The sequence below is a fragment of the Leopardus geoffroyi genome, chromosome B1 (assembly GCF_018350155.1).
Source record: "Leopardus geoffroyi isolate Oge1 chromosome B1, O.geoffroyi_Oge1_pat1.0, whole genome shotgun sequence".
NCBI lineage: Eukaryota > Metazoa > Chordata > Mammalia > Carnivora > Felidae > Leopardus > Leopardus geoffroyi.
Window position 1 is genome coordinate 122,548,347 of NC_059327.1, and position 23,581 is coordinate 122,571,927.

At 37.2% G+C, this 23,581-nt stretch overlaps 1 protein-coding gene across 1 annotated transcript; it reads left to right on the plus strand.

Annotated features, from left to right (window-relative positions):
- Positions 1-4,654: 4,654 nt before the first annotated feature.
- On the plus strand, positions 4,655-22,989 carry ADH4 (alcohol dehydrogenase 4 (class II), pi polypeptide). The gene is made up of 9 exons (XM_045472131.1): positions 4,655-4,785; positions 6,057-6,158; positions 7,211-7,352; positions 9,041-9,128; positions 11,253-11,484; positions 15,396-15,656; positions 19,412-19,547; positions 20,032-20,170; positions 22,203-22,989. The coding sequence occupies exons 1-9, from the start codon at positions 4,768-4,770 to the stop codon at positions 22,225-22,227; spliced, it is 1,143 nt and encodes a 380-aa protein (XP_045328087.1). The 5' UTR covers positions 4,655-4,767; the 3' UTR covers positions 22,228-22,989.
- Positions 22,990-23,581: the final 592 nt, after the last annotated feature.

Consider the following 23,581-nt stretch of genomic DNA (forward strand, 5'->3'; position numbering starts at 1 on the left):
AAAACTACAATGAGATATCACCTCACAACTGTCAGAATGGCTAAAACTAACAACACAGGAAACAACAGATGTTGGTGAGGATGCAGAGAAAGGGGAACCCTCTTACACTGTTGGTAGGATGTAAACTGGTGCAGCCGCTCTAGAAAACAATGTGAAGTTTCCTCAAAAAGTTACAAATAGAACTATACTAGTTCTAGCAATTGCACTACTAGGTATTAACACAAAGAATACAAAAATACTGATTAGAAGAGGCACATGTACCCCAATGTTTATAGCAGCATTACCAACAACAGCCAAATTATGGAAAGAGCCCAAATGTCTATTGAATGATAAATGGATAAGAAAGATGTGGTATATATACACAGTGGAACATTATTCAATCATCAAAAACAATGAAGTCTTGCCATTTACAATGACGCAGATGGAACTAGAGTGCATTATGCTAAGTGAAACAAGTCAGAGAGAGACAAATACCATATGATTTTACTCAGACGTGGAATTTAAGAAACAAAACAGATGAACATAGGGAAAGGAGGTAAAAAGAGAGAGGGAAAAAAACCATAAGGGTCTCTTAACTATAGAGAGCAAACTAAGGGTTGAGGGAGGGGAGGTGGGCAGGGGATGGGCTAAAAATGGATAATGATTATTAAGTAGGGCACTTGTAATGAGCACTGGATGTTATATTAACTGATTAATTATATTAATTAATTATATTAATTGATTATATTAACTGATTAATTATATTAATTAATTATATTAATTGATTATATTAACTGATTAATTATATTAATTAATTATATTAATCACTAATTTTCACTCCTAAAACAAAAAAAAATTTTAACACAGAATAAATGGAGAGATACACCTTGAAAAAATACATAAATAAAATGTGGTATATATACACAATGGAATATTATTCAGCCATAAAAAGGAATGAAATCATGCCATTTGTGACAAAATGGATGGGCCTGGAAAGTATTATGGTAAGTAAAAAAAAGAGAAAGACAAATACCTATGATTTCAATTAATACGGAATCCACAAAACAAAACAAATGAACAAACAAAACAGAAAAAGACTCATAAATACAAAGAACAAATGTGACTGCCAGAGGAAGGGGGGGATGAGTGGATAGGCAAAATAGGTGAAGGAGATTAAGAGGTATAAATTTCAAGTTATAAAAAAAATGTCATGGGGATGTAAAGTTTAGCATAGGGAATACTGTGAAAAATATTGTAATAACTTTGTATGGTGACAGATGGTAACTCCACTAATTGTGGTGAGCACCTCATAGCATACAAATGTTGAATCACTATGCTGTGTACCTGAAACTAATTGTATGTCAACTATACTGCAATTAAAAAACATTTTTTAAAGCAGTAATAAGCTTATCTACAGTATAATAATAAAAATGGAAAGAAGGAAATGAAAGGCAGGTAGAATATACAGAGCTTGTAAACAATATAGAGAGAAAGGTCAAGGGAGGTTTCAGAACAGTAAAGAAAAGAATGGAGATGCTAGTGCCATAGGGAAGTCCAAGAAAGGCATCTGGAGTTGTAAATGAGGATAAGGTTGTTGTGTGAATGTGAACATTATTAAAATAGGTCTAGGAGCAAACAGAAACTCTTGTCTACAGCTTGGAGTAAAGGGGAAAAAGTCATAAAAATATGAAAAGAAAGGCCAGAAATTTTTAAGCTACAAAAGAATTTCTAAGGCCATTTTTTTTTAATGAGGCTACTAACAACTTTCAAGTTTCAATTATAATATAAAGATGGAAACCAGGTAAGTTAGGAAGGAAATGTGGGTAGTAAGAAAGTGGAAACAAGAAGCACAAATTATACTTCCACAAAGTGTAATAGGACAACTTAAATAATCAATAAAATATTAAAGTCTGTAGGAGATACTGGAAAACTATGGAGCTATTAAAAGAAATGACATAGATTTTTAAAAATACTGACAGAGAAAGATGGTAAAATAATCTTGTTAAACCTTTTAAAACACATAGAACACAGAACACTTACATGCACCAATATTAAGCCTCAAAATATGTAAAGTGAAAAGAAAATAACTATAAGAAATGAACAAATTCATAATAATAACTTAAAAAATTTTTCAATATTTATTTTTAAGAGAGAGAGAGTGCAAGCAAGGGAGGGGCAGAGAGAGAGAGAAAGACACAGAATCCAACGGAGGTTCTAGGCTCTGAGCTGTCAGCACAGAGCCCAACACAGGGCTTGAACCCACAAACCACAAGATCATCACTTGAACCGAAGTCAGATGCTTAACCAACTGAGCCACCCAGGTGCCCCCATAATAATAACTTTTAAATATCTCTCAGTAGTTAATAGAATAAACAGACCAGAAATCAGTATGAGCTGGCTCTGGTACACCACTGGTGCTTATTATTGTCATTAATAATCAGAGAAATACAAATTTAAAACACGATATATACCATTCACACCCACAGGCTATCAAAAGTTTTAAAGTCCCAACAATTCCAAGCACAGGCAAGGATATGAAGCAATGGGAACTCTGATTCTTTGCTGCTTATACATGTACTTTGTAAAACTCTTTGACTTTGTCTATCAAAGTTGAAGACCCAGCAATTCCACTCCTAGTCAAAATACTTAACAGCCAATATGGAGCATTCCATTTCCCACAAACAGCCAAGCAAGTGAGACTTCAGGGGAGTTCTGGCCTACAGCACGATAGGTCAACAGCTCCAGGGTGTCACATGAGCAGTAGGTATTTGCCTACTGGGGTCCAAAGATTACTACACACACCCCAGAACCTTTGGGGGCTGGGTGATGGGCTCACACATCTGGAGGGGCATGAGAGTAGCTCCTCAGCAGTGACTAAACAGGGCTCCTTAGGGCTACAACAGAGTTAAAAGGAAATTTAGGAATTTGGAGCAGTGGTTTTCTACCAACTGGAACAAAAATTTCTCTATTTTAACATTTGGCATCACCTTAATAGTGTGTACTGGCTGCATATTAATCCTAAATTTTCCCCAAGGAAACTTAAGCACATATACAACAATACATTAAAAGAATTTTTGGGGCGCCTGGGTGGCGAAGTCGGTTAAGCGTCCGACTTCAGCCAGGTCACGATCTCGCGGTCCGTGAGTTCGAGCCCCGCGTCGGGCTCTGGGCTGATGGCTCGGAGCCTGGAGCCTGTTTCCGATTCTGTGTCTCCCTCTCTCTCTGCCCCTCCCCCGTTCATGCTCTGCCTCTCTCTGTCCCAAAAATAAATAAACGTTGAAAAGAATTTTTATGCAACCAATGATTAGTCATAAGCAAAAAAAAAAAAAAAAAAAAGCAAAAAGGAAAGTGAATGATAATGAAATAGCCCAATGTGTATGAATCTCACAAACATGGAGTTGAGAGGAAAAAAAGACAGAAAAGAATACATATACTGTAGGAAAGGAAAAACAAGATAAAAACAGAAAGGGAGGCAAACCATAAGAGACTCTTAAATACAGAGAACAGGGGCGCCTGGGTGGCGCAGTCGGTTAAGCGTCCGACTTCAGCCAGGTCACGATCTCGCGGTCCGTGAGTTCGAGCCCCGCGTCGGGCTCTGGGCTAATGGCTCAGAGCCTGGAGCCTGTTTCCGATTCTGTGTCTCCCTCTCTTTCTGCCCCTCCCCCGTTCATGCTCTGTCCCAAAAATAAATAAACGTTGAAAAAAAAAAAAATACAGAGAACAAACCAAGAGTTACTGGAGGAGAGGTGGGTGGGGGGATGGCTTAATGAGTGATGTGAATTAAGGAGATCACTTTTGGGGATGAGCATTGGGTGTTGTATGTAAGAGACGAATCACTGTGTTCTACTCCTAAAGTTAAAATTACACTATAGGTTGACTAACTTGAATTTAAATTTAAAAAAATAATAATACATATACTGTGATTCCATTCATATAAATGTTTTCGTTTGTTTTTTTGTGGTTTTTTGTTTTCTTACTGATCAATACAAAATTATCTTTAGACTGATTCTAAACCCTTAACCTACTAAATAGCCACATCTGGTACAATTAATACAATTTCACTGTACCTTTGTTTCCAGGAACAATTATCACATGCCATATAAAGATTTTAACAGCTAAAACAAAACTATACTGTAGAGAGAACCATAAAACATAAAGAAATGCAAGGAAATTGGGGCACCTGGGTGGCTCAGTCGGGTTAAGTGTCTGACTTCGGCTCAGGTCATGATCTCACAGTTCATGAGGTCAAGCCCCACATCAGGCTCTGAGCTGATAGCTCAGAGCCTGGAGCCTGCTTCAGATTCTGTGTCTCCTTCTCTCTCTGCCCCTCCCCCACTCACATGCTGTCTCTCTCTTGAAAATAAACATTAAAATTTTTTTTAAAATGCAAGGGAATGATTACAAGGCTTATAAAGGAGAAGCCTGGGTACAGGAAGGATTCTGGGGCAGTAGAAATATCCTTTATGTGTTAATGCATCTGTATAATCTTAATGAACTTTTCTCTACTATCTTATATTATGCAATAAAAGGAAAAAAGTAAACAAAAACCTTCTTCAAATAAGAGCTGGGGGCAATGCAGTTGGCAGCTAAAATATGAGAGTACAAATCACATGAGAAATGGGCAGAGCTATGTATCACAGCAGCAAAAGAGGAAAGTGATTGGAGAATAACAGGGCAGGAATGGTATTTATTCAGACAGATCATTATAGGACATTGAGCACCCTGGATAGAAGTGGAAGAGATTCTTAAGTGAGAAAGAAACTTCCAAGGCTAGTTTGCCAAAGAAAAATGGGCACCAAGGGCAAAGTAAGCAAATACACTATTTCTTATTCTTGTTTGTCTTTTTATAATTTTGCTAAGAGAAGCTTCCTTCAGAATTACTCTCAGAAAGCAGCATTTTAAATGGATTTAAGTGAACTGCTAGAAATTTAAGGAAATTACTGAGGATGTGCCAAAATGCTTACTACAAGAGTAGTCAATTAAATATTATTTACAAAGGCAAAAAAGAGACAGATTTGAGTAACTATGCTGTAACAACAAAATACAATTTGCATTTGTTAGAAAAAAAGCTAGAGAAAAATAGAGAAAATATTTATAGTATATTAATAAGTAGAAAAATAATTACAAAATGTTATATAAGATATGATCCCATTTAGGAATACTGAAAAAATTTACCTCAAAATCATAAAATGAGCAATGAAATTATAGGTAGATTTGTTTCTTTTGTTCTTATTTGTACTTTGAAACTTTCTATAATTTATGTTGTATGTGCACTAAGACTAATGATATTCAAAAACATAAACTCAAGGGGTGACTGGGTAGATCAGTCGGTTGGGTAACTGACTCTTGATTTCGGCTCAGGTCATGATTTCATGGTTTGTGGGATCAACCCCACATGGGGCTCTGCACTGGCAGTGTGGAACCTGCTTGGGATTTTTCCTCTCCCTCTCTCTCTGTCCCTCCCCCATTCACACGTGCTCTCTCTCTCCCAAAAAATAAACTTAAATATATATATATATATTTAAATATATTTAAATATATATATATACACACACACACACACATACATGTGATATACATATACATGTGATTCACATATGTATATATATATATACACATATATAGATGTTCAAAATTGCAAAACAGCTACCAAAAATTATGTATTTGTGTGGTCAAAGACTGGGAAAAGCATACCAAAAGCAAAAATAATAGCATTAGAAACGAGGATTATAGATTTGTTTCCTTCCACTTTGTCTTTTTTTTTTTAAGTTTATTTATTTATTTTGAGAGAGAGTGAGCAGGGGAGGGAGGGAGAGAGAGAATCCCAAGCAGTCTCCACACTGTCAGTGTAGAGACCCACACAAAGCTCGAACTCACAACCCTGGGATCATGACCTGAGCTGAAAACAAGAGCCGGACGCTTAACCAACTGAGCCACCCAGGCTCCCCTCCACCTTCTTTCAATGTTACATGTATTTAAATTTTTAAATATAATATTAATTAATTACATCTTATATAGTTATATATTAATTACACAATTAATCTCCCTGTCTTTCCCCATCTATCCCTCTTTCTCAGGTTATTAAATGCAAAGCAGCTATTGCCTGGGAAGCAGGCAAGCCCCTCTGCATAGAAGAGGTCGAGGTAGCTCCTCCCAAGGCTCATGAAGTTCGCGTCCAGGTAAGTGGAGACTTTTCCTATATAATACAGAGAAGACACTCAGTGCAGGTTTGGCTTCTTCGGGTCAAGCCTATGTGGTGTGACCGAGAGCACCTAGAGTGTCACCTGTGGCAGAATTTCATTTTTAGGTCCAGAGAGAAACAGGAATTATCCCAGGAGGGGTAAATTATTAAATATCAGTTGTTATTAATAACAAGTTTAAAATTTAATTCAACTATCTTTACATTAACCATTAGCCCTGAGAATCAGACAAAGGAATTCACTTCAGATTAGAATTAGTTAGGTTTTCTTTTTGCTTTCTTTCTTTTGCTGTATTACAAAGTGATATTAAAAGAAAGATAGAAAATTTGGTTCAACACAAGGTAGAAGGAAGACCTGAAGTGCTGTCCAGGGCAGTATGAGGGTCTAAAATGCCCAGAGGAGGGACAGGCGTGGGTCAGCAGGGAAAAGACACTGCACTGAGCAGAGACCACAGACTGAAAGCTGGCAAAACTTCTCCATTTCCCCCCAGCTGGCCCGGCTTATACACTTCTCCTGAGGACTACCACAGTATGGGTTTATACATGAGGATGAATAAGACATCCTTGTCAAGAGAATCTTGAATAGTAAGGGATATGTTAGCTATTGAGACATTCCTTTATCTGATACCTCTTTTAACTATAAAGATTTTATTACCTCTGTTTCCTTTCATGTAGTTTCAACAAAATTTGCACCAGCCCTAGAAACCTGTGTTCCCTCCACTACCTCTGCCTAAAAGATTTTGTTTAATTTTCCCTACTACCTTTGATTTCTCCTCTCCTGGAGGCAGTAATTGCCAATTCTATCTCTTTGTATGACTCTCCAGTGACAGTGAAAGTTAGAAAACAAAGGTTTGTTATTTAGAGGAAAAGAATATATGCTGATATTTTTAATTGTGCCCCCCCTCAAAATGTAACTCTTTTATTGAGCTCTAGGAATGTTGTAAAGTGTCAAGGTGACATTGGGCCTAAAATTATCCTAACCCTAATGACATAATGACAGAAATAGGACTCAAGTCTGTGATTGCCTTGCAGATAATCGCCACTGCCCTGTGCCATACTGACGCCCATCCGATCAATCCTAAATTTAAAGAGGCCCTCTTCCCAGTGATCCTTGGCCATGAGGGCGCAGGAATCGTGGAAAGTGTTGGGCCAGGAGTGACCAATTTCAAACCAGGTATGTCTTTTCCTGATTCCAGTTAAATGGAAATGTCAGGATATTTCAGGGACTGATACAATCTTGGCTTTGCATGCTATTTATATATAGGGGATGTATATTATATTGGTCTCTATTTATATATGGGAACCATCTTTTCCAAAGACAAACTAAAATATGTTATCTATCACAGATAACAATGGGACAGAATATTTGAAATCAGAACTGATAAAATCTGGATAATATGGTCACTTTATTCACATGTAGCACTGAGAAACGGTCCTGTGAAGCAACCCACAAAGTGGGGCACAAAAGAAAATTTATAACAACCTCCTCTAAATAAAACAGAGAACCAACTGAATATTACAAAGAATTTAAAGAATGAGGATATACAGTCAGCCTAAGTGAGAAATATTATATATGTCAGTATTAGCTTATGTGTCTTTTTGAAACTTTGTAACATAAAAATAATATGTGAATGGAACATGCCAATGGGCTGAAATTTTTTACTTCCCATTTTATAACATTCACAAAATACTGGAATATGGGCTCTGTAATACTCACTTGTCAAGTGGGATGAACTGTATCATTCTTTCCTCCTTTAATGAGAATGCTCCAAACATAGGAGTATATTAGATTCCATTCCAAACAAGATCAGAGAAACAAATTGCTCCCATAAGCTTTGCATCCATGAAGTGCTCTGGCCAATGTAGTCCTAGCTCTGCCACTTATTGGCTGTGTGACCTCCACCAGTGAAGTCACTTTTCTGTGACACAGCTCAGATTTCTGTTTTCTAAAGTGGAGAGAAAAGGTACCCATCTCAAAGGACAGTTCTGAGAAGTAAATGAGATAATATGGGTAAACAGAAGGATGCCTAGCACATACTAAATGTTGAAAAAATGTTAATTATCATTATTGGGCTGTGATCATCAGAGGAAAGAAGCCATAAGTAAGTTGTATTTGAGTAAAAAAATAGAAAAATATAGAATTTGAAGTGAACTAAATGGTGAAACATGGCAATGATGTAAAGTTTAATCTCCATATCCTGCCTGTTGTTGTCCACCTTTAATAAGGATGCTCTAGGGGCGCCTGGGTGGCGCAGTCGGTTAAGCGTCCGACTTCAGCCAGGTCACGATCTCGCGGCCTGTGAGTTCGAGCCCCGCGTCAGGCTCTGGGCTGATGGCTCAGAGCCTGGAGCCTGTTTCCGATTCTGTGTCTCCCTCTCTCTCTGCCCCTCCCCCGTTCATGCTCTGTCTCTCTCTGTCCCAAAAATAAATAAACGTTGAAAAAAAAATTAAAAAAAAATAAAAAAATTAAAAAAAAAAATAAGGATGCTCTACTCCATACAAGATGTTTAGGAATGTTAAGAAAAAAAAGTAATAGTCACGATGCAGAGAGTTTCAGTGACAGCATAGCCTAAGACAGGACTCTGCAGCTAGTGGTATCAATGCAGATTTGTTCCCCAAGCGCCCAGCAGCAAAATAAATTAAATTAAATTAATAAATAAATAAATATTTTAAAAAATTTTAAAAATACAGTATATTCAATACTTGGGGAATCTTGTAGAGCAACAAAATATTGTAGCCATCTATACTTTCTGCTGAACATATATATACCATAAAGAATGGTGTTTTCCACTGATACATCTGGTAGAAACTATTTATAAGCTGTATCTTAGGCACCATCCAACACATGGCCTTTCTTTCCAGGTGACAAAGTAATTCCACTCTACATGCCTCAATGTGGAAAATGCAAGTTCTGTCTGAGTCCACTCACAAATTTCTGTACAAAACTCAGGTAAGCTCTATACACTATTAGTAAGAATATGAATTGGTATACGTATTTGGGGAAGTACACTGGCAATACCTAGATGAAGTTTCTATCCACCAATTCTAGTCCTTGGTGTATACAAGAAACTGTTGCAAAATTACCCAAAGAAACATATGCTAGAATGTTCACTGCAACATTATTTATAACAGCAATTAAAAATAGCCCAATGCCCACCAATAAGAGAACAGATTAACAAAGTGCTATGTAGTAACACAATGGAATACTATATAACAATAAAAAGGGCTAAACTTGATCTACATACAACAACACAGAATAATCTCACATAATGTTAAGGGAAAGAAGCAAGTTGCTGACAAACGTATTTAGTAAGATATCATATATAAAACAATATCACAGACAGTATAATTTATGGTTACATATGCATGTAGTAAAGGTATAAATACACTATTGGAATGATAAATGCCAAAATCAAAATAGTAGCTATTTCCACAGAAGAGAGAGGGATGAAATGAGGCTCAGTAATTTATTCCAAGGCCACACAGATAAAAGTCTTAGAACTAGATTTTGAGGGGTGCCTGGGTGGCTCAGTTGGTTGAGTGTCTGACTTTGGTTCAGGTTATGGTTTCATGGTTGGTGAGTTCGAGCCCCATGTCAGGCTCTGTGCTGACAGCTCAGAGCCTGGAGCCTACTTCAGATTCTGTCTCCCTCTCTCTCTCTGCCCCTCCTCCACTCACACTCTGTCTCACTCTCTCTCTCTCTCAGAAATAAACATTAAACTTTTTTTTTAAAAAAAGAACTAGATTTTGAACATAAGCAGTTGGACTCCAGAGTCCAAAACCTTTATCACCTTATTCTTTAATGAGACTACAGAAAAATCTATTTGTCCTTAATACTAATTGAAGCTAGTTATTTTGGAAGTTAAAATTATACTACTCTTACATCTAATCACTATTACTCAATTTCCTTGTCTATAAAATGGGAATAATAATAATGCTTATTTTACAGGGTTGTGGTAGATATTTAAAGAATTAATACACCTTTTTGCAAACTCTTAATGAAATAATGGATTTTGGCAATGACCATAAGTTCTTTCTAACATCACAAAAAGAGAGATAATAAAGTATTATGGGCCTCCAGATGAAAATACACAACACTGCCTTTGAAATATTCCTACAAAAATATAAAACCTGAATTAAATCAATCAGTTAGATTGAAAACACTAGTTTAGAGGAAATATAAGCATGGAGAAACATGTTAAACCCAATTACAGCAATGTAATCAGAAAAATCCAGAATGAGAAAAACTCTACAGAACAAATGACTGTTTCTTCAACAAATAAACTGCAAAGAAAAAAATGAGAGAAGTGAGCATCTATAAAGTAAGAGAGACTTAACAGACATATCAACCAAATGCAATATGTCAACCTGAAAGAATCTCTTTGTTTTTTAATGTTTATTTATTTTTTGAGAGAGAGATGGGAGGTAGGGGGCACAGAGAAGGAGACACAGAATCTTTAGGAGGCTCCAGGCTCCGAGCTGTCAGCAAAGAGCCCGATGTGGGGCTCAAACTCATGAGCTGTGAGATCATGACCTGAGCTGAAGTTGGATGCTTAACTGACTAAGCTACCCAGGTACCCCAAAGAATCTATCTTTTTGAGACACATACTAAAATATTTACAGATGAAATAGTAATGTCTGGGGTTTAATTCAAAATAGTCCCATGAGGGAGAGTGGGTGCTGGTGGGGGTGGCAGGTAATAGATGACAGAACATCAGCCATGAGTTGATAACTACAGAAGCTGGGATATGGTTGCACAGATATGCAACAACCTAGACTTCCTACTTTCATATATAGTTGAGTTTTCCATTACAATTTTTTTAACAATTAATATATGTAAACTCCTAAGAGAGTTTCTGGCCCGTAAAGAGTATTCAATAAAAAGTTTATCATCTTTAAACTACTTCTGATTATATTTATGTGAAAAGTCTCAAGTCATTTTCTCAATTTTTCTCTCATAAAATTGTCATAATAAACATGTAATGCCCAGGAATTTTTTCAGGAATGTAATCAGAGGTCCATTTACATTCTCTTTTTTGTGTCTTTTTTTTTTTTTTTTTTTGTAATTTTCTAGTCTAGTCAAAAATCCTATTGTTGATCAAGAACTAATGGAAGACAAAACAAGCAGGTTTACCTGCAAAGGAAAACCAATTTACCATTTCATGGGAACCAGCACCTTCACTCAGTACACCGTCGTGTCAGATATTAATCTTGCCAAAATTGATGATGATGCAAATTTAGAGAGAGTTTGTCTGTTAGGATGTGGGTTTTCAACTGGCTATGGAGCTGCAATCAACACTGCCAAGGTAAAAGTGTTTAATCACCAGGTTGCATAAAATAGAACTTACTAGGAAATAGCGTGATAAATCAGCTGGTTACCTTCAAGTCCTAGCTCTGAAATTTATTACCTCTGTGACTGTAGGCAAGTTATTTAACCCCTCTACACTAATTATTTCCTACAAATAGTTATGGGGACAATTAAATCATATTACATACATAAGATATCTAGCCCAGCAGCTGGCATATAGTTAGCACCTGGATGAGGTTAATTTCTTGTCTCTATACTGATATGCTACCTTATAGACCATCCCTGCCTTAAATACAGCATGCTTAAATATGTCCCCTAAATAGCAATGTTCATCCTGGGACAGCAGATCCAGTCAAGAGGCAACAGAAACTACAGAAACTCCCAGCGATCTCCATATAGCCACCTCTGCTTTCTCCTTGACCCTGCAGATTTCTCTCCCTCAAACTGTGGTAATTCACCTCTGCTTCTCATTGTGCCCATTTGTGGCTCCAAGGGAATGTCTCAAGTGACAGCCCCGATGGTGGCAAGATGCATCCCTGGGATCCCATGTTAGAATTTAGAAGCTTTCACAAAACTTTAATGAGAGACTGGAGAGATGTCACTATCATTTGGATGCCTCAAACAACCCCTTTATTTAAACCTCCTTGACATCACTCTTCATCCCTTGAGTTCAAACTACAAAGTGCAACCAGAGTGGTCTTTTTAAACAACAAATCTGAAGATTTCATTCCCCTTTCATTACTCCCCTTCTCCCTCAGTGAGCTATTGATTCTCCCTAATTCTCCCTTTGCAGTCTCACTGTTCCCCTGGGCCTGACCTTCAGTCTCCAGGCTCTAATCACCGTGTCTCCTGGGCTTTCCACACCCAGCTCCCAACAACAGTGCCTGGAAAGCTCCCCTACCTCTTCTGGCTGACTCCATTTTTTTCCCACCTCCTATCAGAAACCCTTCAGCCTCTTGGGCATGCATTGGGTATTCCTTCCAGTTTTCCCAAAAGTATCTGTGCTTATCCCTGTCTTCCTTCCTATCACACTATGGAGAAATTTCCCATTTATTTCTCCTCTCTATTAGACTATTTACTCCTTGAGGGCAACAACTCTCTCTTGTTCATTGTGATGTGAACAATCACTCTAGGCACTATGCCTAGCACAGAGTAGGAGCTTAATAATTTTTCAATGAATGAATGAATGAATAAAGCCAGATTCACGTGCAACGCTTAAAAATCTTTTTTTTTTTTTAAGAAAGAAAGAGAGAGCGCGCAAGTGAGTGAGGGGCAGAGAGAGAGAGAGAGAGAGAGAGAGAGAATCCTCAAGGGGCAGCCCCACGAGGAGCAGCGGGGGGGTGGGGGGGGTAGAGAGAAAGAGAGAATCAGGGCTCACCCAAAGTGGGGCTCATGCTCACCTAATATGGGGCTCCAGCTCACCCAATGTGGGGCTCGAACTCACAAATCTTGAGATTATGACCTGAGCGGAAGTCAGATGTTTAACAACTGAGACACCCAGGTGCCCAACCCCTAAAAATCTTGATAAGGCTTGGTTTTCAGCTTTGCAATCCAAATAGTCCTTTTTGTCAGGTTACCTAGAGGTGTTAGAGTGTCAAGGAAATAAACTCAGCCTAACCAAAATACCAGGGTGATCTAGTAGGCAGAATATGAAGAGAAGACTTTTCACTGAGAATTATGCCAACCAAGCAGACAGGAATGCTACTTTTGGCTATCACTGTATTATCTCCCTCCAAAAATTCATTCATTTATTCATTCATTCATTAATAAAAATTAAAAATCATATGCGAAGTCAGACTACATTCTGAAGGCTCCTGGAGGAAGGGGGTTAATTGAGGGAAGTTAAAAGCAGTTGTAACCTTGGCAGTCAAGGCATACTCTCCTGTACATAGTATTGTCAGAATTATTGCTCTTTGGGCCACTCTCTCCTGTCTGGACTCCATGAAGACTGTCACCTTCTACTACTCTAGTCTTTCTTCAGGGATATTAACACTAGAGATTCAGCTACAATTTTCTTTTAAATCCAATCCAAATTTCCAGGACCTGTTCTCGCGGTTGAGGAACACCTAAACCACCTCATAGGATGCTTAGAGAAGAGAAATGAATCTGATAGGAACAAGTTAAGGGAAGTGAAATATCATTAATTCTAGCCAAAAGGCAAGAGTTTTAATAAAGTTTAATTTCCTTCTGGGAAGAAAAGTGATGATACAACTTTGTATAATTAGTGGGAGACTGGCACCCAGCGTTACCAGGAGTCCTATATTCTTTTTAATCAGCTTGTATCCTTTACTGCCAAATTAATCATGTTTCACAGAGATCTTTGGAAGCATGAAAATGTCTTTTCACCGTGTTGTCTGCAAATAGATAATCATCCACTATGAATTATTCTATTTTCAAATTGTGGCGGGGTAGTTTATAGTGACCACCCCCCCGCCCAGGACCATAATCAAGGGCACTTTTACACGCAGCAGTCTAGTTGTTTAACACAAGTAATATAGTGTATTCAATTTATACTGTTGGAAGCTGTGTATAACATTGCTTCAATAAGGAAGATGCATTTCTACTTTCAATGACTCTTAGAGGCAAACTTTTAAACACAGTCTTTAAGGAGATATATTTGGATATATACTAAACATGTGCCACAACATTGTAAACATCACACTGTGTATAGAGAACATTATGAATATTTGTAAAAAATATATTTTATTTACCCCTGAGTAGCAAAAGTCAAACACTGTATGCCTGCCTAATATCATGCATAAATTAAAGTAAGAGATATACATTCTCTCTATTCCTTAATAGTTTTGTTTCCAATGTAGAATATATCATCCCTTGGGCAGATTCCTCTTTCCCTTTTGTTTATGCTTTAATTCTAACAGTTTCCCATCATCATTAGAAAATATTAATTAAGCATCTGTGTAGTATTTTTTTTGCCACTATACCACTCTACAGAATAACATAATCCAGATACAGCAACTTTCCTTATCATCTTGTATATTCAGTTTCTATTTCATTCGATGCAATGAACATTTATTAAAGACCCAACACATAGAACACTCTTAATAGCAATGTGAAAGATAATGAGTTCAAAGAACTTACAGTCTTTTGAAGAAACACGCACACAAATACAAAATCAACAAATCAAGGTAGATCATAAATTATGCAATATAGAAAAAACAAAAAGGAAATATAGAAAACCAAAAGAAATTTGTATTTCATGCCTTTCAAATTAATTGGTGATTTGGGATGTGAGTTAATTCACACTTAGAGAAACAATAGTGCTCATTCAAAACCAACTATAACACTAATACAACCAAATAAGGCCCATTAAAAATATAAATTATTTGTGATCTATTTAAAAAGGAAAATAATAAACCCTTTAAAATGTGTGGGTTTTAAAATTTTGTGCTGACAACACTAAAAGGGAACAGGAAAACAAGAGGATTATTTTCACTTGGGCTTATTCCTTACTATTAGCTGATCATTCTAATGGCATTCAAATGATTCTCCAAATTTAGCCAGTGATTAATCCATTTTTATATTGGCAGATTTCCCCTATTGGCTGTATCATTTAGTTTTATGATAGACAGTCTTTTATTTATATGTTCCTGCCCCCACCTCACTCTCTCCATTTAAAAAAAAGTTAAGTTCACTTCCATTAACAGTTAACTTAGGGGTGCCTGGGTGGTTAACTTAGGGGTGCCTGAGCATCTGACTCTTGATTTCAGCTCAGGTCATGATCTCACAGTCGTAGGATCAAGTCCCCTCACTGGCCTCCATCCTGAGTGTGGAGCCTGCTTAGGATTCATTCTCTCTCTCTCTGTCCCTTCTCCCAGCTCATGCACTCTCTCTAAAAAAATTAAAAAATACATTTTTTAAAAAGTTAATTTATAATTGTCCTGCCTGCAGGTCACCCCTGGTTCTACTTGTGCCATCTTTGGCCTAGGAGGTGTTGGTCTTTCTGCTATAATGGGTTGTAAAGTAGCAGGAGCTTCCAGAATTATAGCTATTGACATCAACAGTGAGAAGTTTACAAAGGCCAAAGCCCTCGGAGCCACTGACTGCCTCAATCCCAGAAACCTACATAAACCCATCCAGGAGGTCATCATTGAAATGACCAAAGGAGGGGTGGATTTTGCCCTTGATTGTGCAGGTGGACCTGAAGCCATGGTATGTATATTTTTAATGATAGTATATAATAAATTATTATTTATTAACATTAATAAACGTTGGCAATGTGTATATTGATATAGTTACTTGGTATATTTTACATACATATATGTATATATTATATATTTATACAGAAAATATTAGCTATTATATTGCATGTATTAATATTTAATTACAAGTATTACTTAATAGATTAATATTTTTGTATATTCTTCCACATGAAATTCAGCAAAAAGTTAAGAGAAAACTTAGAAATGAAAATTTTAAAATAATTCTGCCTATGAGAAATGACAAACAAACAACAGAAAAGGCAGATTTAGAGAAGAGAAGGGGACAGAAGGACACGTGTCACCCCTAACAGCTGGAGGTATCCACTCCCAGCTAAAATCAGAGAAGGGAGAGGTTAGCAATTTACAAGCAATCCAGTTCTGTCCATCAGATTTCAGTAAATGAGCTGCAAAATTAGATCCAAATCATATACGTGAAATTTTCAATATATTACACACACACACACACACACACACTGCAAAATTAAAAAGTAGATCTTTTTTTCCTAAACAATTCTGTATCATTCAGATTTCTTCTCTCAAGACGAGCTACATAATTTGCAGGCCCTTCTAGGCACAGGGCCCTGAGCGACTGCACTGGCTGCAGGCCCACAAAGCCAGCCCTGTCTATTCTACTTGAGAAAGTGGGGTAAATCAACCACACAGACAACACATGGAGAAGTTAGCCTGCCAGAATGCCCAGCCTCATCTTCCAGTGAATGTTCACTTCATACCCATTTGTGCAAACACACTAAGCAGAGTTTTGTTTTATGAGATGACAAAAAAAATTCGTCAACTATCTGCCATAGAGTCTTCTTCATGAGTGAGATCTGTGGAGTAGCTATGACACTATGCCCTTTTAATTATGACTTCATTCAACATGGCTCCCAAGCCCTCCTCTAGGGAGATGATAAAAAAAATAGAATTCTGGGGACACCTGGGTGGCTCAGTCAGTTAAGCACCCAACTCTTGATTTTGGCCCAGGTCGTGATCTCATGACTCATGTGAGTTTCAACCCCACATTGGACTCGGGGTCCAATTGAGAGTCTCTCACTCTCATGTGAGTTTCAACCCCACATTGGACTTGGCACTGGCCAAACTCAAAATAAAGCAGTGTGGAGCCTGCTTAGGATTCTCTCTCTTCCTCTCTCTGCCCGTCTCCCACTCACACACACACATGTGCTCTCTCTCTCTCTCTCTCTCTCTCTCTCTCTCTCCCTCTCTTTCTCTTAAAATGATTTTTACAAAAAAAAAATTTTTAAACAATACATTCTGTACTTCAGCCTCCCAGTGGCAGGCTCTGAACAGTTCTTCCCCTTGGTTCTTACCCTACTGATGCATTTCCCAGAAGAGAATGGAGATGGGGAAGAGGTGCTGAGAGCATCAGGCTCCCTACCTCGGTCTCTCCTCTCAGAATGCTTTCATTGATAATGTAACTGCTTAAAGGAGGGCCTGGTAGGTAATAAGCACTCAATAAATATCAGCTATTACTGAAAATTCATGCATTAAGCCTCCTTATCCTGCACGTGCTCCCGTGTTCAATGCTTCAGACGTTGTCCTTGGCATCTGCAACTTGCATTGTGCCACAATATTCTTCCACTTTCCATAGCTCAAACTTTTTACAAACATTGAAATTCAGCCTATTGATTTTATCTTTCTAGTATAGAGATTCTCAACACCGGCTACACTTTAGAAACACGTGGGGAGTTGTTATTGTCATTGTTTAATACCAATGAATGGACCATACTCCAGGATAGTCTCAAGAGTCTAAGGCCCAGATACCAATATTTTTTACATTACTCAAGTTGAGAACCATCTGAACTAAAACTTGACAGGTTTTATTATTATTTTAAATTATGGAATAGAATTATACCAGAGAACCCAAGTAAATGATGGATTTATTTAATCACAAAACATCAGCTACCTACCCGTCCACCAAGTTTCCATTACTAAGGAAAGCTAAATTTCTTGGTTGTAGAGGAGATTCCAGCAATGGGTGTGAACTTGAATTCAATGACCACTAGTGCTCTAAAGCAGCCTTAAGAACCCAACAGAATAATCAGAAAGTTACAATAATTAACAATATTATAAAGTTTTGAAAAGTAAAAGTAATTCTCATCAAAACTTATCAGAGACTTCTAAATAAACCTGTTGTGCATATAATGCTCATTTTTACTTAAGTCATCATTAGGGAAATTAATTCTTTGCTTGGAGCAAAGCTCCAGAAATGTAGAAAAGGCAAACAGGGGAAAAAAATTTTTTTTAATAAAATAGTAAATAAGAGTCAATGTAAATAGCTACCTTCAGGTAACAAATAGTGCCTATGGATTTTCCCCTCTCCATAGATCTCTCCATACAGCATAAACAAAAGTATTTCCTCCCAATAAAAAGTCCACACAGAAGAGTTGCTATTTAGAAATGTTATAAATTCTCAAAAGAATAAATATGTAGTCAAATAAAAGTTTCAAAACACATTCTAAAAGTTCTAGGTCATTGCATTTTCCATCACTCGTAAGACATGGAGAGAGGGGGAGAATTTACTGTACTTTAAACTACTTCCTTCACACAGTGATCAGTGATGAAAAAAGCTGTTCTTCCTATTGGGACTTTTGTGAAAGTAAAAATTGCCCCAACAGGTCAGAATTAAGTTGACTATGGTAAGGGATATAAAATAAAGTTTACACTTTTCTTAAGATTAGTCTCAAAAGATTGTAAATGTTCATCTAGTTACCATATGGCTTCTTATGGAATGGCCACCCACAAATTTATACCTTTCTCAAACTTCTTTATGTTTTCAATTCTTGGCATTTTTAACCCCAAACTTGCAGTAGGTTAACATAACTCTCTCTCATGGGAATATCAAAGCAACTCCCCTGGGCCACTGTCTTCATGTAGTTATTCAGCCAGCAATCAAGGCTCAGTCAAGTTCAAATTTGTAGCTTCACAGTCTCACCACAAGATCATCTTGGTTGTTACAGCAGGAGAAGGAACAGCTGGCAGGTTCTGTTTCGCCTCTGAAATAACACACATCACTTCTGCCCATAGCCAATGACCCAGAATTAGTTACATAACTCTACCTAACTGTGAGAGCTAAATAATGTAGGGAAGGAGATGAAATGTTTTATGACCAGCAGCCAGTGTCAGATTCTGTTGAAACTGTTTTGTCCTCTGCTTTAAGTAGCACTTTTTAATTATCTTACTTTGGGATCTACTAAGTTTATGGTGTGTACCTCATTTCCTGGGCTCTAATAAATATTTATTCATTCCTCTCTTCATGACTTCAAAGATTGTTTTTATGCATGTAGAACTGCAAATGTTTTACTACATATCCACAACAGATCACTGAAAACTTGGTAAGAGTTTATAATACCTTCTAGAGTTCTTTCCTAACTTCACATGTTTACTTTTCTTGACAGGCAATGATACACATTCCAGGTTCACCATAACTATGGTATTAAACAAAATAATATATTGTTTCTTTTCAATATCTTTTTGGGTAACGCTCAAAATTTTAATGAATGTTCTATCTGAAACAGAACAGTGGCACCCCAAGTATCAATCAACAATACTATGATCATTTTAGCTTGAATAATCTTATCTTATATGCAGAGTTGCATACGTTTTCCCTAAAGCATTGTGCATACCTACACTAGGATTCATGTTCTACGTTTTCTACTTACTCATCTAATCTTTTTTTTGACCTTCCAGAGAGCAGCCCTGGACTGTACAACAGCAGGTTGGGGATCATGTACTTTCATCGGGGTAGACTCTGAAATTAGAGGATTGACTATATCTCCAGTGGAGCTCATAATGGGCCGTACCATAAATGGAACATGCTTTGGTGGTCAGTTTTTTTTTTTTCCCTCTTTTAATTATCTCCATAGTAGTACTCAAATTCTTATAATGAAATTATTGAATGGAAATGAAAAAATATATTTTTTAAATATCGAGTGCCTAATAACGTATCTAGAGACTGCATAAAAGCTATTCTAGCAATTATTTGAGAATAAACAAAATTTGTATAAATGGATAACTACAATTTGTAAAGTTAAGTTCATTTTGCATTAAAATGAACCAACACAAGAGGAACAAAAGGTAAACTTCGACCAAACTGAGATAATTCCTTATCTAGAAATAGAAACTAATCTTAACATTCCTTGTTAAGAAAAACTTTTAAATCAATAAAAGTATAGAAAATCAAAGATGGGAGGGATAATCTATTTGAAGCAACCCAAATCTGGCTTGGTAATTTCATTCACTCAACGAACTGATTAAACCACTTCTTGTCAAAAACCATGTCTTTACGTGGCATTTTGGCCAAATTACAGGTTGGAAAAGCATTGATTCTATTCCAAAGCTGGTTACTGACTACAAGAATAAGATATTTGATCTGGATATATTGGTGACCCATACCCTGCCTTTTGACAAAATCAATGAGGCATTTGACCTAATGAACCAAGGCAAAAGGTAAGTTAACAAACAGAGGGATAAGTGGTTCAAAAAACCTTTACGAGGACTCTTGAGGTTAAGAACCAATCAGTTTGTCTTTTCTGACACTTTCCACAACATCACACATATTAGATGTGCTTAAAAGAGTAAATAGTGGCCATCTGGGAAAAGAAAAGCTTCCTACTCTATTCCCATAATGTACACTGCCATACACTATTTTAACATAGAGTGGTGATACAAACTGACACAGATTTTCCCTTTCAAAAACCATTGTTAACTCAGTTGGGGCTGCTCCCTAGTAAGAAAGGTTTCCATAGTATAATGTCGGGTCATTCTGGTGCAATATAGCCCTGGGTCTGGCATCATCACGTTCTGCAATTAACAAAAGATGCCCACTCTAGGCCCTTCATTATCAGAACCAAGTGAAAACCATGGATATGCGAGCACTGAGTGGCTCACTTAAAGAAACTTAAAGCATGCCCTAACTCTTATCCTCATGCTTTGTCCACTGTCTCTGACCCACAATTTTAGCTATCTTGGCATTGACATTGGCATAGACCCTGAGAACTAAGTTATAGAAATGTCCCAACTGGGGGATCTGTAGCAGCTAGGGAGCAGGAGAGACTAGGATCAATGATTTTGGTTCAAATGATCAGGCACAACCTTGGTCAATAGAAACAATAGGTAAAAACACCAGGACCACTCTTTCATAGAGGAGATGCAGGACAAAAAAGCATCTGAAGACATCACAAAATGGGAAGGGGGGGAGGGAGGACCTAAAGTTAAGTGACATGAGTTTGAAGGAGAAAATAAACGTTGCAGAAGAAAACAGGTTCATGGTGTGAGGACCCAAGCTACTTCCTGGGAAAGAAACCTGAGAAATTATTTCTACTGACATGAACTGTCTAATCTGCAAACATATTAGTTGCAATATATCAAAAAGAAGTTCAATAAAAACAAAAAATTACTTAGGCTACACGAAGTAACTTAGTGTATAAACTCTGTAATACCTCACACAATCTCAGTATCCCCATAAGGAGTGGTCCTTAAGTAAGGAGTTTGGTTGGAGTTTGGAGCCTTAGAACCTAAAACTCATAGCTCCTCCACCACTGCCCCTTTTCCTCTAGAGTTTTCAGTCACGGAATATACCCATAGGGAGTTTCTAAGTGGCAGCCAAATGGAAAATGGTTAATTACTTTATTAATAGCTGGGCAAGTCCCCCGTACTCTTAAAGTAGGCCTAGTAATCAGAGGTAGAATGAAAGGCTGAGGGGTAGATACCTGAATGAGGCTTCCTACTTGGCCTCTAGCTCACTGAGAAGACCACATTCCTGCCCACACAGATGGAAAGGTGACAATGGAGAAAGCAGAGGATGGCACTTACCACGTGGGTGTAGGAAGCACAACTGAGGATAGGCCCTCCTACCATACCAACTGCATAGCAGCAAGAAAGCAGAGGGAACGCAACGCCCAGTTGGTCTTTTAAGGTGCAATGACCTTGACTCCTGGTAAAAGGACACAGAGGTTCTCCTTCCACAGGTAGACAGATGTAGCTCTAGTCCCTGGGTGAAGAAAACATTTATGCATGGCAAACTGCTAATGCCAGGGCTTCCACAGTTCCAGCAGTAAGGTCCAACATAAGGAATTCTCTGTCCCCAAGGATTATCTCCTTCTTTGCTTCTACATGTTGAAGGAATTACCCAGGATTTAGAATATTTAGGTTTTAAGAAAGCATCACTCCAACACAACAAGCAGTGACTATTCCAACACAGAAACCTCACTACAACCTTACCATGCGGCAGCATGGACCTCACCCAGGGTCAGGTGAGAGTTCCGAACTTTTCCCAGCTTACTAGCACCATTTGCAAGGTATTATTCATTCCATGAATGAGAGACGATGACAAGATAAAAGCAATTAGGCTTAGCAAAGTAGATGTCTATACAGAAAGATTAAAACCAAATGCTGAAATGAAAATACAGAAATTATTTGTGGGTTTTAGTTACATTTACCATAAAAACTATGCTGACTATTGTTTTATTATTATTAACAGCATTCGAATAGTCCTGACCTTTTGAAGACACGAGGAACAAACTGGAATCCTATCTGACTGAATCTGAACCTGTCTGGTTAATTTATATCCTGTAATGATGAGCCAAGAATTGCCATGAATTTAAACAACTATTTACAATTAACATCTCAACATCAAATAGTTATAAACGTTTACGGCATTTGTATCCATATGATGCATTAATATTTCCTATTTAGCAACTATGATAACTGATGTGTTTATGAATAGAATTATATGATGAGAATTGCTTAAAACTTATTCTGGAGAGGTGGGAATGGGAAATGAAGGGTAAGAAGTAAAGCCAGATTGGCTACATGATTATAATTTTTAAGGTTGGGTGATAAATATACAAAGTTTCATTATACTGTTCTCTGTACTTTTGTATATGTTTAAAATTTTCCATAATCAAAGAATTTTTACTTGAAAAAATTACTATTATATACATATACATAAGATATATACATCATTGAAATATGTTATATATATAAATTGCTGTCACATAATTTCTGGGTTTCAATAAGCTACAAGCTAATCTTCTTTAATAAACTACTAAATAATTTCCTTTTTAACATCTGTTAATTTCTTTTCTATTAGTCCTACTTTATCACTATGAACTATAATCACAATAGTGGGATATCAGAAGCTATATAAATGAATATTGATATATTGAAGATTTTTAAAAAGCAAAAACACATGTACACTCTCAAATTTCCATCTGTATTAAATGCCCTTTTCATCTTTGATAATCATTAAACATATAATGTCTAGAGCTTTAGAGTTTAATGATCCGTAATTTGCACTAAGTATTTTAATATGAAATTTATTGTCAAATTGGTTTCCATACAACACCCAGTGCTCATCCCAACAGGTGCCCTCCTCAATTTCCATCACCCACTTTCCCCTCCTTCCCACCCCCCATCAACTGTCAGTTTATTCTCAGTTTTTAAGAGTCTCTTATGGTTTGGCTCCCTCCCTAACTTTTTTTCTGTCCTTCCCCTCCACCATAGTCTTCTGTTAAGTTTCTCAGAATCCACATAAGAGTGAAAACATACGGTATCTGTCTTTCTCTGTATGGCTTATTTCACTTAGCATCACACTCTCCAGTTCCATCCACGTTGCTACAAAAGGCCATATTTCATTCTTTCTCATTGCCATGTAGTATTCCATTGTGTATATAAACCACAATTTCTTGATCCATTCATCAGTTGATGGACATTTAGGCTCTTTCCATAATTTGGCTATTGTTGAAAGTGCTGCTATAAACAATGGGGTACAAGCGCCCCTATGCATCAGCACTCCTGTATCCCTTGGGTAAATTCCTAGCAGTGCTATTGCTGGGTCATAAGGTAGGTCTATTTTTA